Source organism: Entelurus aequoreus, linkage group LG01, assembly GCF_033978785.1.
Source record: "Entelurus aequoreus isolate RoL-2023_Sb linkage group LG01, RoL_Eaeq_v1.1, whole genome shotgun sequence".
Classification (NCBI taxonomy): domain Eukaryota; kingdom Metazoa; phylum Chordata; class Actinopteri; order Syngnathiformes; family Syngnathidae; genus Entelurus; species Entelurus aequoreus.
Window position 1 is genome coordinate 51111855 of NC_084731.1, and position 15000 is coordinate 51126854.

Consider the following 15000-nt stretch of genomic DNA (forward strand, 5'->3'; position numbering starts at 1 on the left):
GGTGGGATGAACCCGGAGGCAACCCACACAGTCATGGAGAGAACATGAAAACTCCACACAGACTCGATCGAACCCAGGACCTTCGTATTGTGAGGCACATGCACTAACCCTGTTTCACCGTGCTGCCCCAGAGGTAACACAATCCGGTTAAAAGATTTAAAAGAGCGGCGTCAAAGCCGACAAAGACTCTCACTAATACTTTTTTGGTAAAGTAACGAGTAACTATAATTAATTTATTTTTAAAAGTAATTTTCAGAACACTCTAAATATGACCCAACAGGCTCAACCCAGCATTTGGGTAGAAAAATAACCCAGTATTTTTTAGTGTGAATGCAAAACTGTTTGAAACTGGATCTTGGGCAGGTATGGTTTTACCTCAGCAAGAGTTTGGCTTGTTTTGATCACTGAGCTGATTTGTTTGTCAAATTTAAAAGAGCTATCGATAAAAATACTAAGATTTTTCACACAGGGGTGGCAATAAGCGGACAGAGGGCTTAGAGCACTGTTTGCATCAGTGAGGTTTGTGTCCCCGAAAGTCACAATTTCAGTTTTCTTTTAATCTAAATGAAGAAAATTGATGGACCGCCAATGTTTTACATCATGTAGGCAGTTTTGCAAGGCTTTGTATATATCTGTATTTGTTTCTAAGTTAAGGTATATTTGTACGTCATCTGCAAATCAATTAAATTAAATATTGCGCTTTTTAAAAATGGAACCCAGTGGAAACAAATACTGTGAGAACAAGACAGGAACTAAAATTGAACCTTGGGCCACTCCACAGTCAAGGGGGACTAGTTTGGATGCAATTGGCCCAAGTTTAACAGAAAAAGACAGCTCAGTTACCATATTTTCTGGACTAAGCCGCTACTTGTTTCCCAAGCTTTGAACCCTGCGGTTTATACAAAGAAATGTATTCGCTAATTGCTAAATTATGGAATGGATTAAACAAAGAAATCAAACGATGTACTACAATGATCCACTTTAAGAAACAGTTCCAACTCAAATTGTATACAAGGCACAAGGAAGTAGAATCCTGATAAGCATCTTGAACCATACTAAAAAAGGAGAACCTCTTATTAATCTTATAAAGGATGAATAAACACATCAATTACTTTTCTGTTTTGTTTGATCAGCCATTTTACTTTCGTGTTAAAGGCATCGTTAGGAAAAAATTAAGGTAGGTAAATAAATTTTACAAAATCTTTGTATGTAGATATCTCATTTTACAATAACGTACCGGTTTATATCTGCGGCTAGTAGTCAAATGTGGCCATGGTTTGAGAGGCTAGTCAACTTTGACATCCCCCTAGATGCCAAAAGGGACACAAAAAGACGCTAACTGCTGCAACTTTTTTTTTTTTTACCCACTGTGAGGATTGTGATTGAATCTTAATCCAAACGGGATTATGTGATCGTACTGTCGGTCGGCCAGCGAGAGTGGAAGTTGTAAATGTTTGTTTTATAATGGTTTGTTATGGTTAGTTTGTAGGTTTAGCACCTTGCAATGGTGCTGATACTATCCATCCATCCATTTTCTACCGCTTGTCCCTTTTTTGGGGTCGCGGGGGGGTGCAGGAGCCTATCTCAGCTGCATTTGGGCGGAAGGCGCGGTACACCCTGGACAAGTCGCCACCTCATCGCAGGGCCAACACAGATAGACAGACAACATTCACACTCACATTCACGCACTAGGGCCAATTTAGTGTTGCCAATCAACCTATCCCCAGGTGCATGTTTTTGGAGGTGGGAGGAAGCCGGAGTACCCGGAGGGAACCCACGCAGTCACGGGGAGAACATGCAAACTCCACACAGAAAGATCCCGAGCCCGGGATTGAACTCAGGACTACTCAGGACCTTCGTATTGTGAGGCACATGCACTAACCACCGTGCTGATACTAATGTTTCAATAAAGCTACATCCGTTTAGCACTCGGCTTTTAAAACTTTCAAAACTAAAGGTTATAATTTTTCCCAAAGTAATTGTTGTTGGCTCTCACAAAGTCTGCTTGATTAGCATTGTTGTTGGGGAAGTATTCTGTGGTTGCTACCTTCACATCCCGGATTACGTGACTGGCTTGCTCATTAACTTTCGAAATGGCTTGTGAATCTCCGATCATATCTATTTATTCGCAAACTTTGAAAGTCTTTAGGTGTCATAAATCAATAGCTTCAATATAGAGGCACCTTGTTTTTCCACTCTACTGGTACTTTAAATATTGTGATTGGTCTCTACCAATCACAATATTTAAAGTACCAGTAGATGTATGTATAGATGTATGTGATCCTCTGATCACATACCTTTTTTCACCAATTAAAAACGAATACATTTATAACCTTTATTTAAAGGGATTTTTTTTTTACAGTAAACTTACCATAATATTATAGAACATATAGACAACAGATGCCTTTTTTGATTTAAATTATTTATTTCTATTTCAATTGTATTTGTTTGTTGATTTTTTTAAAACAGGCCCATATACTTCTGCAAGTGCACCTGTGTCTTTATAGCGCATTCTTCGCTTGCGTGCGAATGTGTGTGTGCATGTGTGTGTGTGCGTGTGCGTGGCATAATCAGTGAACGATTGTGTCCCTGGGCCAGATGGCCAGAGGGTAGGATGTCCACAGGATAGATGGCTGAGCTATTTTGTGTCCTCTACAATATTGAGACATACACATGCTCGAGTCTGTGTGAGTGTGTGTGTGTATGTGTGCAAGCGCGCAACACGATAAAGACAGAGCAACAGAAGTTGTATCTGTGTAATTTTCCCACTCAATATCAGTCTAAAAATAGCCCTCCGTTTGGCAGTGACTTGTGCGACATTGTGCCAGTGTCATTCAACTTTACCAAACTTTACCCCTTTTTTTTAAAAAATGTATTCTTAAGAGTGTAATTTACACTTACTGGCCATAACAATAGGAACACAAACACACCTATACATTGGGGGTTCCAGAATGGGGGCAGGTGGCTACTTTGTATTCTACTTGTTATGACCTTGTTATGACCTTGTTATGACCTGTCGTTCCAGGTCTTATTCTGTTTTGTATTTTTTGTTATTCTCCTTAGTTGAGTGTTCATTTCTGTTCCAGTTCACTTTGTTGCCATGGGCTCTGATTTTTTGCACCTGCCTCTGGTTAGTGATCAGGACGCTCACCTGTTTCTGATCACTAATCAGAGAGCTATTTATACCTGCCTCTTGGTCTTATTCGCTACACGTGACTGTTCTGTTGGGTTGCAAGCTGCACTATAAGTTCATACCTGTTTCTTTTGTTCCTATGTTATGTTGTTAGGCTAAGTTAGCCTCACGTTTTCCCAAGACAACACTGGTTGAATTGAGTTTTGCATTTGGAGAATAAATCATAATTTCACCTGCAAGCTGATTCCTGTTGTCCTTCCGTGTCTTGGAAACAGAACCACCACAAACTATGTGACCAGGATGCAACACTACTGGCAATATAATTAAAACATTCCACAGAAAACAAAGACAAACTGCAACTTGGCTGATCGCCCCCCCCCCCAAAAAAAAGGCACCCGCAAACCAATATGGCTGACTTCCTGTGTATTGGCTGATAGCCCCGCCCCAAATGGTAACTGTATACCAATATGGCTGACTTGCTGTATATTTGATGGACCATCAGTCTCAGCAATGCCTTGTGTTTAGGCCTGCCATTAGTTAAAGCCCTCAAAAAGGTGATTTAGTTGTTGGAATATTAATATTTGTAAATAGGAAGAAGAAAAAAAAAATATTTTGGTCACCTATATTGTAAAGTTTAGCATACCTTTTCACCACATTGGGTTGATGCTTGCATGTTAAATGATGCCAAATGTGAAGCTATACATTCAGAAGTCTTGAATTAATTCAACAAAACCTGTTTATGTCCCTTCTTTTATGAACATCTGACTCTGTAATTCCTTTATAGAAGTGAAATGAAAACATTCTTTGGTTTGTTTGTGCCTCTGCAGTGAATGGTACATGAACGGCAACTACCTTGTGGTCATCGTATCTATCGCTGTCATCTTGCCGCTGGCGCTCATGAAGCAGCTGGGTGAGTCTTATGAATTGTTGACTGCTTATAGTCTGTGACAATCCTCCATGATGACATCAGGGGTGTAGCTGGTGAAGGGGCTTCACTAGGTTTGAAGAACAGGGGGCGGGGGCTTAGTCCCCAGGAGGTTCCTGTGATGCAAGCGCGCCACAACTTTTTGGCACTGTATTAGAATTACACAACAAACACTGAATACATTTAAATGATTGAAAGTGTAAGTGAAAGAAAGCTTCAGTCATCTTTAGTAAGCATGAGATGGCCCAAACACGTAAGGACAGTGTTGTTGCATGGAAAAGCTAGCAGGCAACTTGCAAACAGCGAAATGTTGCACAGATGATAGCACTACAGAGTTAACCTGAAAACAAGAGGTTTTGGTGGAAATAAACTATCTTGCCTGGAAAACAAGGTCTGGATGTCCACCCAAAGATATGTTATCTATGCACAACCTCTTTGATTCAGAATGTTTGCACTTGTAATATTGTTTTGCTTACAACTTGTTACTGTATTAGAATTACACAATAAATACTGAAGAAATTAAAATGGCTGAAAAGCAATATTGTTAGTTTCCTGTTATTACTGTAATGGTAATTTAAGGCATTTAGACCACAGGGGTCAAATTCAAGGTCCACAGGCCACACCTGGCCAGTAGGGATGGATGATATGGACTATTACAACAGCCTGCCATTTATTGTGAAAACGATAAAAGTGAAGATTAAAAAAAAACATAGAACTCCACCATTTTGACTATGAGTCTGTCAGTGCATCCAGTCTTCAGAGCCCACAAAACACTGTTCTAAAATAACACTAAGGCTATTAAACTACATCAGTTACGTTTAAGTAGCACTCCTATACTGCAAAGCTGTAGTAGTGTGCTTTGCTTATCATATCACGTTGTTTTTCTGTTTGCAATATTATAGACATCATTATGAGTTTTAAATTACAAATCAATCAGTTATGATGCGACTTCAGTGTGAACTCCCACGCTCCAGTCGTATAATGGCGAATAATAAGGGTGCTTATCATAAGCATCATTATTCACTGAAATAAACAAATACAAAATAATAGTTGATTGAAATTAGCAGAAACAGGCGAAAATAATGTTTTAGGAACTCATGTCAATCAATGTTCCCCCACTGCCGCCAACACGCTCTTCAGAGCAAACATCGAGGCAAATGTCCCCAAAACTGCGGGAGACATCTTCTTTCATAATGTTCTCCGCGGTTCATAAAATGTTGAATTTGATTGCACAGAATCCTTGAAATTGCCACAAATGTGCCAGTACTGAGATGACTAGAATTGAAGCATGTTTGCTTCTGGGTTTACTTCTGTAAACACTGCAGGACGTGCAAGGTCTTGCTCAACCTTGCTAAGGTAACAGTGAAAACCTGGACTGGATTTTCAGTATAGTAATGCGGGCTGTATGATGAGTCATGTTCAGTGAATAGTAAAAGGGCCTCATTAAATAAAATAAAATAAAATTCACGTTAATGTGAACTGTAAAATATATTGTGTTATGATGTTATTAGTCTTGCACATTGATCTGATTGCATATTTAATAGATACAATTTAAAGAGAAATTGCACTTTTTGTGGAATGTTGTCTATCATTCTTAATCCTTATACAGTATAAGATGAGAATACAAACGTTTTTCTTTTTTTATCATTCTAAATTGTAAATACATGCTAGCAAAGTCAGTTAAATGTCAGCTGTGCTGCCCCCTTTTGAGTCCAGGTTTCCCCATGGTGGGTATCCTGACTGTCAGATATCACTTGGCAAATTTTTCGTCTCCCTGGTCCGTCATGCTTGGTAGCTTTTCTGCTGCACCTGCTCGTCTCGTGTTATTTTTGTCGTGGCTTTTCCCAGTTGTTTTTGTATATTTTGCTTGCACGTCTTGAAACTCCCTGAGTTAGTTTAGAAGCTCTTTTGTTAGCTGTGTTATTTTACTCCACAGTGCTCATTTTGTTTCCCCCCCAACTTGTGAGTACTCTTTGACAGTAAAATAACTATTTATGTCACCATTCGTCAGCATCTTGAGATTGTTCTCAGCTTTGTTGCACAGTGCATTAGTGCTTTGTTGCGGTGATCTGATAAGTTCTTGCTCCCAGCACATCAGATTGTTACAAATTAATGCAACATTAGAAAATCCTCTCTATCAGAGGGAAAATATTATATCAACTCAGTAGAACACATAGTTATGCTAATTAACTGCTTTGTTTTAGGGTACCTGGGGTACACCAGTGGCTTCTCCCTGAGCTGCATGGTGTTCTTCCTCATCTCGGTAAGTGTACTTTCAGTCATAGTGTAAATACTGTACAACCTGATGCTCATTTTATAATCAGATTGCTGGCTTCATCTTAATACCAATTTTTGTAATATTCTCCCTGCTCGCTCTTGCGTGCTGTACTCCAGGCTTTGTTATAGTCTGACCTCACTGACCTACTTTTGGCTGTGCAAGCTGTAATCCATCTCACTGTGCTATGTCTGCTCAATATGCTAACTATGTCTTTCTGCCTCTTGTGCACCTCTGCAGGTCATATACAAGAAGTTCAATGTCCCTTGTCCATTTGTGGATTTTGCCCTCAACGGCACTGCCGGTGGACTGAACATCACGCTTCCCGGCGGGGCAGAAGACCCCGCCTGTATTCCCAAAATGGCTAACCTCAACTCGCAAGTAGGCATGTCACTCCTTATGGCCACTGGGAGTCACCTGTACCCACTAGCATGCTGCCAATGTGCCAGTTCACAGTCATACACGGTCACACTTGGCTTGCAGCACTCTGTTACACTTGTATAGTACACTATTTATCTGCTTGACGCATTACAAACCAACGATGTGTCTTTCTCCATCTCTACGTGCGCGATGTTCCACTTTTTAGGCACTAGGGTTGGGCATTGATAGCAACTCGCCTCCTTTCTGATTGGTCACACTAAACGCCTACGTAAATTGGCGCCAATCTGAGGCAGAGTAAGGCAGGTCATTACAGCGGGAGGATTTGTGTGAAAAATGAGTATCCACAATCATCCACACAGTGGAAAATGTGAAGTGAAGTGAAGTGAATTATATTTATATGGCGCTTTTCTCAAGTGATTTAAAGCGCTTTACATTGTGAAACCCAATATCTAAGTTACAGTTTTAAACAAGTGTGGGTGGCACTGGGAGCAGGTGGGTAAAGTGTCTTGCCCAAGGACACAACGGCAGTGACTAGGATGGCGGAAGCGGGGATCGAACCTGCAACCCTGAAGTTGCTGGCACGGCCGCTCTACCAACCGAGCTATACCGCGTATAGAGATACGTTGGGGAAAATGCCAGCCCAAAAAACTGTAATTTCCGACTACTGATTGTGATCACGGCAACAGAACAGCTTGCTAACATATTCGACTTCAACTCTGCCCAGTGGGAGGCACAGATTCGCTAAAATAAGCAAACCGAAAGTGCCGAAAAGCCGGGGGCTAACTAGCTAAATGCTAGCTCAGAGCCATTGCCTCGCAACCCAAAGCTAAACAACAACAACGAAGGAGTTGGACATATTTTAAAAGCTTCTGACCGCACAAGTGATCTACAAGAAAGGCTGACACAGCACTGGCAAAATATGTGAGAAAAAACATTTAAAAAAATAAAAACACCTTAGAGCCGCGCCTGCCGCAGAAGCTAACAACACCAACGGCTTTACTTCGCCGCTGAGCAACCATGAGCACGACAAGAAGCCATTAACGGGACAATACACCATTACCAGGGGCGGAACCAGACATAAAAGAGTGTCTTATAAATAAGACACAAAGCAAGGTCGACACTCTCGAGGACCAGATGATCAACGCTGTACAAAAAGATGTTGCAGATATCCAAGAACGATAATCAAAGACAGAAAAGAAAATCGTAAAGATATGGTGGAATTTAGAAAGTTCAGAGAATAAATTAATGTATTAAAACAGGAGGTGGAGAAGCTGAACGAGGAGAATTGAACATTGCGTCAACAGTTGCATACCATGCAACAAGATAACACCCATTGGGACAATAGCAGTGTTGTGGAGACCATTAAATGGGGATAGCAGCAGTGCGCCAACAGTTGCATCATGGCATGCAACTGTTAATGCAAGATAACCCTGATTTGAAGAACTTCAGGGAGGAGATGGCTGCATTGAGACAACAGCCCAATGCCAGACAACAAGATGTTAATTTACTTAATTATTTAATTAGATTTTTTATATAAAATCTAATCGATAATAATCAATCTTTAATAAAAAATAAAATTAATTCACACACATTTTAGTAGATATAAGTACACATAATAAAGTAATACATTTCTTTTGAAAAACATAATTTTCATTAATGCAAAAATAAACAAAATAATGAGCACTTTATTTGAATAAAATAACTGGGATGTTTTATACAAACATTGAATTGATATTCATCAATCTTAAATTAAATTAAAATTAATTCACACACATTTTAGTAGATAAATAAATATGCTTTAACGAATATATTAGTTTAAAAAAATCATTTTCATTAATTTGAGTTATTTGATTAAAACATGCATTTGAGTGAATTATTAGATTTTCTTGAATAAACAGTGAATATTATGTATTCAGCTTTAAATAACATACACTGAATTCACACACATTTTATTAGATACCTAAATATGTTCAAGTATTTATTTTAAATCAAATCATTTTAATCAATTATCATGAATGATTTAAACTATGTATTTTATTTGATTAAACTATTTAGTTTTTCTCATATAAATATTTCATTGACATTCATTAATCCATCCATCCATTTTCTACCGCTTGTCCCTTTTGGAGTCGCGGGGGGTGCTGGAACCTATCTCAGCTGCATTCGGGCGGAAGGCGGGTTACACCCTGGACAAGTCGCCACCTCATCACAGGGCCAACACAGATAGACAGACAACATTCACACTCACATTCCCGCACTAGGGCCAATTTAGTGTTGCCAATCAACCTATCCCCAGGTGCATGTCTTTGGAGGTGGGAGGAAGCTGGAGTACCCGGAGGGAACCCACGCAGTCATGGGGAGAACATGCAAACTCCACACAGAAAGATCCCGAGCCCGAGGACTACTCAGGACCTTCGTATTGTGACTAACCCCTGTACACCGTGCTGCCCACATTCATTAATATTTAACAAAAATTAAATTAATTCACACACATTTTAGTAGAGGATTAGATATGTTCAATTAATATATTATTTTCAATAGAATCATTTTCATCACTTAAAATTAATGAATTAAATAATGTAATTTATTTGAATAAGTTCATGAGTTTTTGTCATACCAACATTTAACTTAAATAAATTAAATATTTATTTTGATTAAATAATTTAGTTTTAATTTTATAAAAATACATTTGACTAGAATCTTTGCAATCCGGGCAAGAGTTGCGTGTGAATCCCACATCTGAAACTGAACTGAAATTATAACGTTAGCATGCTAATAGTTAGCATGTGTCATGTACCAAGTTGAATAAATCAAAAGGGTTCTTCTGCGAAAATGGCAAAAAAAAAGTTAGCATGCTAATGTTAGCATATAACATGTGTCACAGACCATGTTATATGGCTCCAAGGTTTACTGCTTCGGAATTTGCAAAAAAGTGTAAATTAGCTGGAAAAAGTAAGCATATTCAATCAATCAATCAATCAATGTTTATTTATATAGCCCTAAATCACAAGTGTCTCAAAGGGCTGTACAAGCCACAACGACATCCTCGGTACAGAGCCCACATACGGGCAAGGAAAAACTCACCCCAGTGGGACGTCGGTGAATGACTATGAGAAACCTTGGAGAGGACCGCATATGTGGGTAACCCCCCCCCTCTAGGGGAGACCGAAAGCAACGGATGTCGAGTGGGTCTGACATAACATTGTGAAAGTCCAGTCCACAGTGGATCCAACACATCAGCGGGAGTCCAGTCCACAGCGGGGCCAACAGGAAACCATCCCGAGCGGAGACGGGTCAGCAGCGCAGAGATATCCCCAACCGATGCACAGGCTAGTGGTCCACCCGGGGTCCCGGCTCTGGACAGCCAGCACTTCATCCATGGCCACCGGACCTATGCAACTCCCCCTCGCAAGGGACAGGGGAGAAGAGGAGAGAAGAAAAGAAACGGCAGATCAACTGGTCTAAAAAAGGGGGGGTCTATTTAAAGGCTAGATTATACAAATGAGTTTTAAGATGGGACTTAAATGCTTCTACTGAGGTAGCATCTCTAACTGTTACCGGGAGGGCATTCCAGAGTACTGGAGCCCGAATAGAAAACGCTCTATAGCCCGCAGACTTTTTTTTGGCTCTGGGAATCACTAATAAGCCGGAGTTCTTTGAACGCAGATTTCTTGTCGGGACATATGGTACAATACAATCGGCGAGATAGGCTGGAGCTAAACCGTGTAATATTTTATACGTAAGTAGTAAAACCTTAAAGTCGCATCTTAAGTGCACAGGAAGCCAGTGCAACTGAGCCAGTATAGGCGTAATATGATCAAACTTTCTTGTTTTTGTCAAAAGCCTTGCAGCCGCATTTTGTACCAACTGTAATCTTTTAATGCTAGACATAGGGAGGCCCGAAAATAATACGTTACAGTAATCGAGACGAGACGTAACGAACGCATGAATAATGATCTCAGCGTCGCTAGTGGACAAGATGGAACGAATTTTAGCGATATTACGGAGATGAAAGAAGGCCGTTTTAGTAACACTCTTAATGTGTGACTCAAACGAGAGAGTTGGGTCGAAGATAATACCCAGATTCTTTACCGAGTCTCCTTGTTTAATTGTTTGGTTGTCAAATGTTAAGGTGGTATTATTAAATAGATGTTGGTGTCTAGCAGGACCGATAATCAGCATTTCCGTTTTCTTAGCGTTGAGTTGCAAAAAGTTATATATATATATATATATATATATTAATGTTCACATGCTAACATTTCACACTGGCTCAAATGTCCAGGGTGAGTGGAGTGTGTGGATGGTGGAACGGTTCAAATCGGATGACAAATGTGGGATACGCAGAAGTTTTTGTATTGCCCATTCCTAGTAATTCCGGGAAAATAGGTAATTTTTGGAAATGAGTAACAAGTTTTTGGCTTCAATGTCCAGAGTGAGTAGAGTGTGTGGATGGTTGAAAGCAGTGACGTGCAGTGAGGTTTGAGGTTGGGAAGGCGCTCAAAATCACAAAAACACACAGTATGATGCTAGAATAAAACTATTCAACACACTTAGCACACAATAAACACAGCATTATTATTTTTTAAATCTGTCCTTTCTAATCCATTTCCCACCGTTTGTTACTCTCGGTGTCTCCGAGCCGCCCAGGCATATCATATTGTCTAAAAATGCATTTTCTTTTATATATATATATATATATATATATATATATATATATATATATATATATATATATATATATATATATATATATATATATATATATATATAGTATTGTTAGACTTAGACATAGACAAACTGTATTGATCCACAAAGGAAATTGTTCCACACAGTAGCTCAGTTACAAAGGATGGAAAGGATCATGCACACAAGGGCACAAAAAGAGGGCGAAAACAAAAGGTATAAAGTAGACAAAAAATAAACCCATCCATCCATCCATCTTCTTCCGCTTGTCCGAGGTCGGGTCGCGGGGGCACCAGCCTAAGCAGGGAAGCCCAGACTTCCCTCTCCCCAGCCACTTCGTCCAGCTCTTCCCGGGGGATCCCGAGGCGTTCCCAGGCCAGCCGGGAGAAATAGTCTTCCCAACGTGTCCTGGGTCTTCCCCGTGGCCTCCTACCGGTCAGACGTGCCCTAAACACCTCCCTAGGGAGGCGTTCGGGTGGCATCCTGACCAGATGCCCGAATCACCTCATCTGGCTCCTCTCGATGTGGAGGAGCAGCGGCTTTACTTTGAGCTCTCCCCGGATGGCAGAGCTTCTTACCCTATCTCTAAGGGAGAGCCCCGCCACCCGGCAGAGGAAACTCATTTCGGCCGCTTGTACCCGTGATCTTGTCCTTTTGGTCATAACCCAAAGCTCATGACCATAGGTGAGGATGGGAACGTAGATTGACCGGTAAATTGAGAGCTTTGCCTTCCGGCTCAGCTCCTTCTTCACCACAACGGATCGATACAGCGTCCGCATTACTGAAGACGCCGCACCGATCCGCCTGTCGATCTCACGATCCACTCTTCCCTCACTCGTGAACAAGACTCCGAGGTACTTGAACTCCTCCCCTTGGGGCAGGGTCTCCTCCGCAACCTGGAGATGGCACTCCACCCTTTTCCGGCGAGAACCATGGACTCGGACTTGGAGGTGCTGATTCTCATCCCAGTCGCTTCACACTCAGCTGTGAACCGATCCAGTGAGAGCTGAAGATCCTGGCCAGATGAAGCCATCAGGACCACATCATCTGCAAAAAGCAAAGACCTAATCCTGCAGCCACCAAACCAGATCCCCTCAACGCCTTGACGCGCCTAGAAATTCTGTAAAATTAAACCATAGTAGCAATATAAAATATAACATATGTAATATTTACATATTATATATACAGTATATAATATATACTGATATAGTATATTATTATATTATATTATATTTTTATATAATATATACAATTTATAACAAATCCTAATTACCATGTACAATATTACAGTATATGTAACAGCTGCAGCAAAAAAAGGGCAGCATAAAATAAAGAGTAGATCCAGCAGAAAATATACATTATAAACAAAGAGAGGTAGCTAACATAGAAGGTAATAGACAAATATCTATTGCTGTATGTCGAGTGATTATACAGCTGGATGGAGTGCGGAATGAAGGAGTTTTTGAATCGCACTGTGGCAACAAAGCTGAAGGAGCCTGTTGGAGTTTGTGCTCTGCTGTCCTGGTGGGTTGGGTGGGCAGGATTGTCCAGTGTCCTCCTGTCCCTCCCTGACACAAACTCCTCCAACTGCGTGCCAATAGTTTGGCCGGCTTTCCGGATCAGTTTGTTGATCCAGTTTAAGTCCCTTTTGCTGGTGCTGTTCCCCCAACAAACCACTGCAGTACAAGGCACTGGCCACAACAGACTGGAAAAACATCTCCAACAGCTTGCTGCACACATTAAAGGACCTAAGGAAGAAGAGCCTGCTCATGCCTTTATATTATTATACACATTTTCGCAATATGTCTTCTAACCCTGGAAGATGGAGAAGACATACGAACACATTTTACCTTTGCAAGGCAGACAACAAGACACATTGTAAACCCTGTGGCTTCATTTTCTCTGGTAAAAATACAACCAACTTGAAGCATCTTCTGCAGGTTAATCATACAGACATCTTCGCAACAGTAAATAGGCCTTAACTAATATTTTCAAATGACTCATACTGTACTGAATTACTCTTACTATTAAAGACAGCAGAGAAGGAGCAAGACTGCTTAGGCTACCAATACTTTTGTTGTACGCAAAGGTGAGCTTGCCCACTAATCTAGAATAAAACTAGTTTCCCATGTGACCATTTTGGTCAAGTATTATTCAGCATTTGAAAAAGATGCAAAATTTCAGCTAAAACAGTAACACGGACTAAGGTTTAGTGTGAAATGTACTTTAAAATATTCATGGAGTGCATTTCTTGTTCTGACTTGAGTTTTTGAGATGCTCTGCAACAATAATTGATAAAAGTGCTTTCAAGACAACTTCAAAGATTTGTTGTCCGCTATACTTTATATTTTAGTCGACGGAATTTACTGTAATTTTAGCCGACTAAAATGTTGAGGAATTTCGTCGACTAAAAGTGGACTAAAATTAAATTAATTTAGATTACTAAAATATGACTAAAACTAAAATACATTTTCGTCAAAAGACTAACTAAACTAAATTAAAAACAGCTGTCAAAATTAACACTGTTTAACAAGCGAGGAATTTGAGTTAGTAGACTGTGCTTTCTTTCTATAATGCAAGATTTCAGCTCCGAGAAAATATCCCTCATCATTCACATTAAATTTTTCATTAGCAAATATCAATTTTACAAGCTCCTATTAATTAACAGCAACCCTAAGGAATTCTGGTGCTTAGCGGCTTCCATGCAAAACCCCCTGACAGGTTTACGCTCAGGGCAAATTAACCGCAGGAGAAACAATCAGCTCTCTGTCACTTGTCTGAGTAACTAACCACCAATAAAGACGTCTGGGATGGCGCTGGTATCTATGGTGACCTTTTGGGGTTAATTTTCAGACTGCCTATACCATCCCCATCCTGGCCTTTGCCTTTGTGTGCCACCCTGAGGTCCTGCCCATCTACACAGAGTTACGCAAGTATGTGCTTTTTGTGTTTTGGCTGACCCCTGCACTATTTGAAACTTTTTGGGAAATATTTCGCACAAGACGTAGTAGCATGTTTGCTTCCTAAAATGACTGTGAATTACATTTTACATGTGTTTTGTCGTATGTGTAGTAATATCTTGTTGTTTTAGCCCCACAAAGAAAAAGATGCAGCATGTGGCCAATATCTCCATTGCAGTCATGTACATCATGTATTTCCTGGCTGCTCTTTTTGGATACCTAACCTTCTATGGTGAGGCCTCTTCCTCCATTTTTCCATTTCACTGGTAAATTGCTGTATTTGGCCTTTAAATTAAATTGTATGCACTGTAAATGCAAAAAAAAAGACACAGTAATGAACGTCATTAAGCATCATTGCCCTCTTGTGGTCATAAAATAAACATGCCTATTACTTCCACGGTGTAGATAATAAATATGTCCCTCACTTTACTCCATGGCAAATTATTTTTAAACCAGATTGGAAAGAAGCCTACTGGAAAGGTAATACAATAAAATAATGTATGCTCTCATGCGTATGTTTTTTTTGTTTATTTGTTGTCATTATTTCTATTTTCAATCGAATCTATATACTGTATATTTATTCTGTCTAAAATCACCAATGAAAATTAGGTTTAAAAAAAAAAAAAAATCATGTACGACAAAA

General features: G+C 40.0%; 1 protein-coding gene across 4 annotated transcripts in view; it reads left to right on the top strand.

Moving 5' to 3' along the window:
• Positions 1–15000, top strand: part of LOC133654264 (sodium-coupled neutral amino acid transporter 3-like) — a 167115-nt gene that overhangs the window by 139370 nt on the left and 12745 nt on the right. For all 4 annotated transcript variants that reach the window (XM_062054510.1, XM_062054502.1, XM_062054519.1 and 1 more), the window contains 5 exons: positions 3961–4043; positions 6263–6321; positions 6574–6714; positions 14251–14330; positions 14489–14589. In XM_062054510.1, the coding sequence (XP_061910494.1) occupies positions 3961–4043; positions 6263–6321; positions 6574–6714; positions 14251–14330; positions 14489–14589 (464 nt within the window). The remainder of the gene's footprint in view (positions 1–3960; positions 4044–6262; positions 6322–6573; positions 6715–14250; positions 14331–14488; positions 14590–15000) is intronic.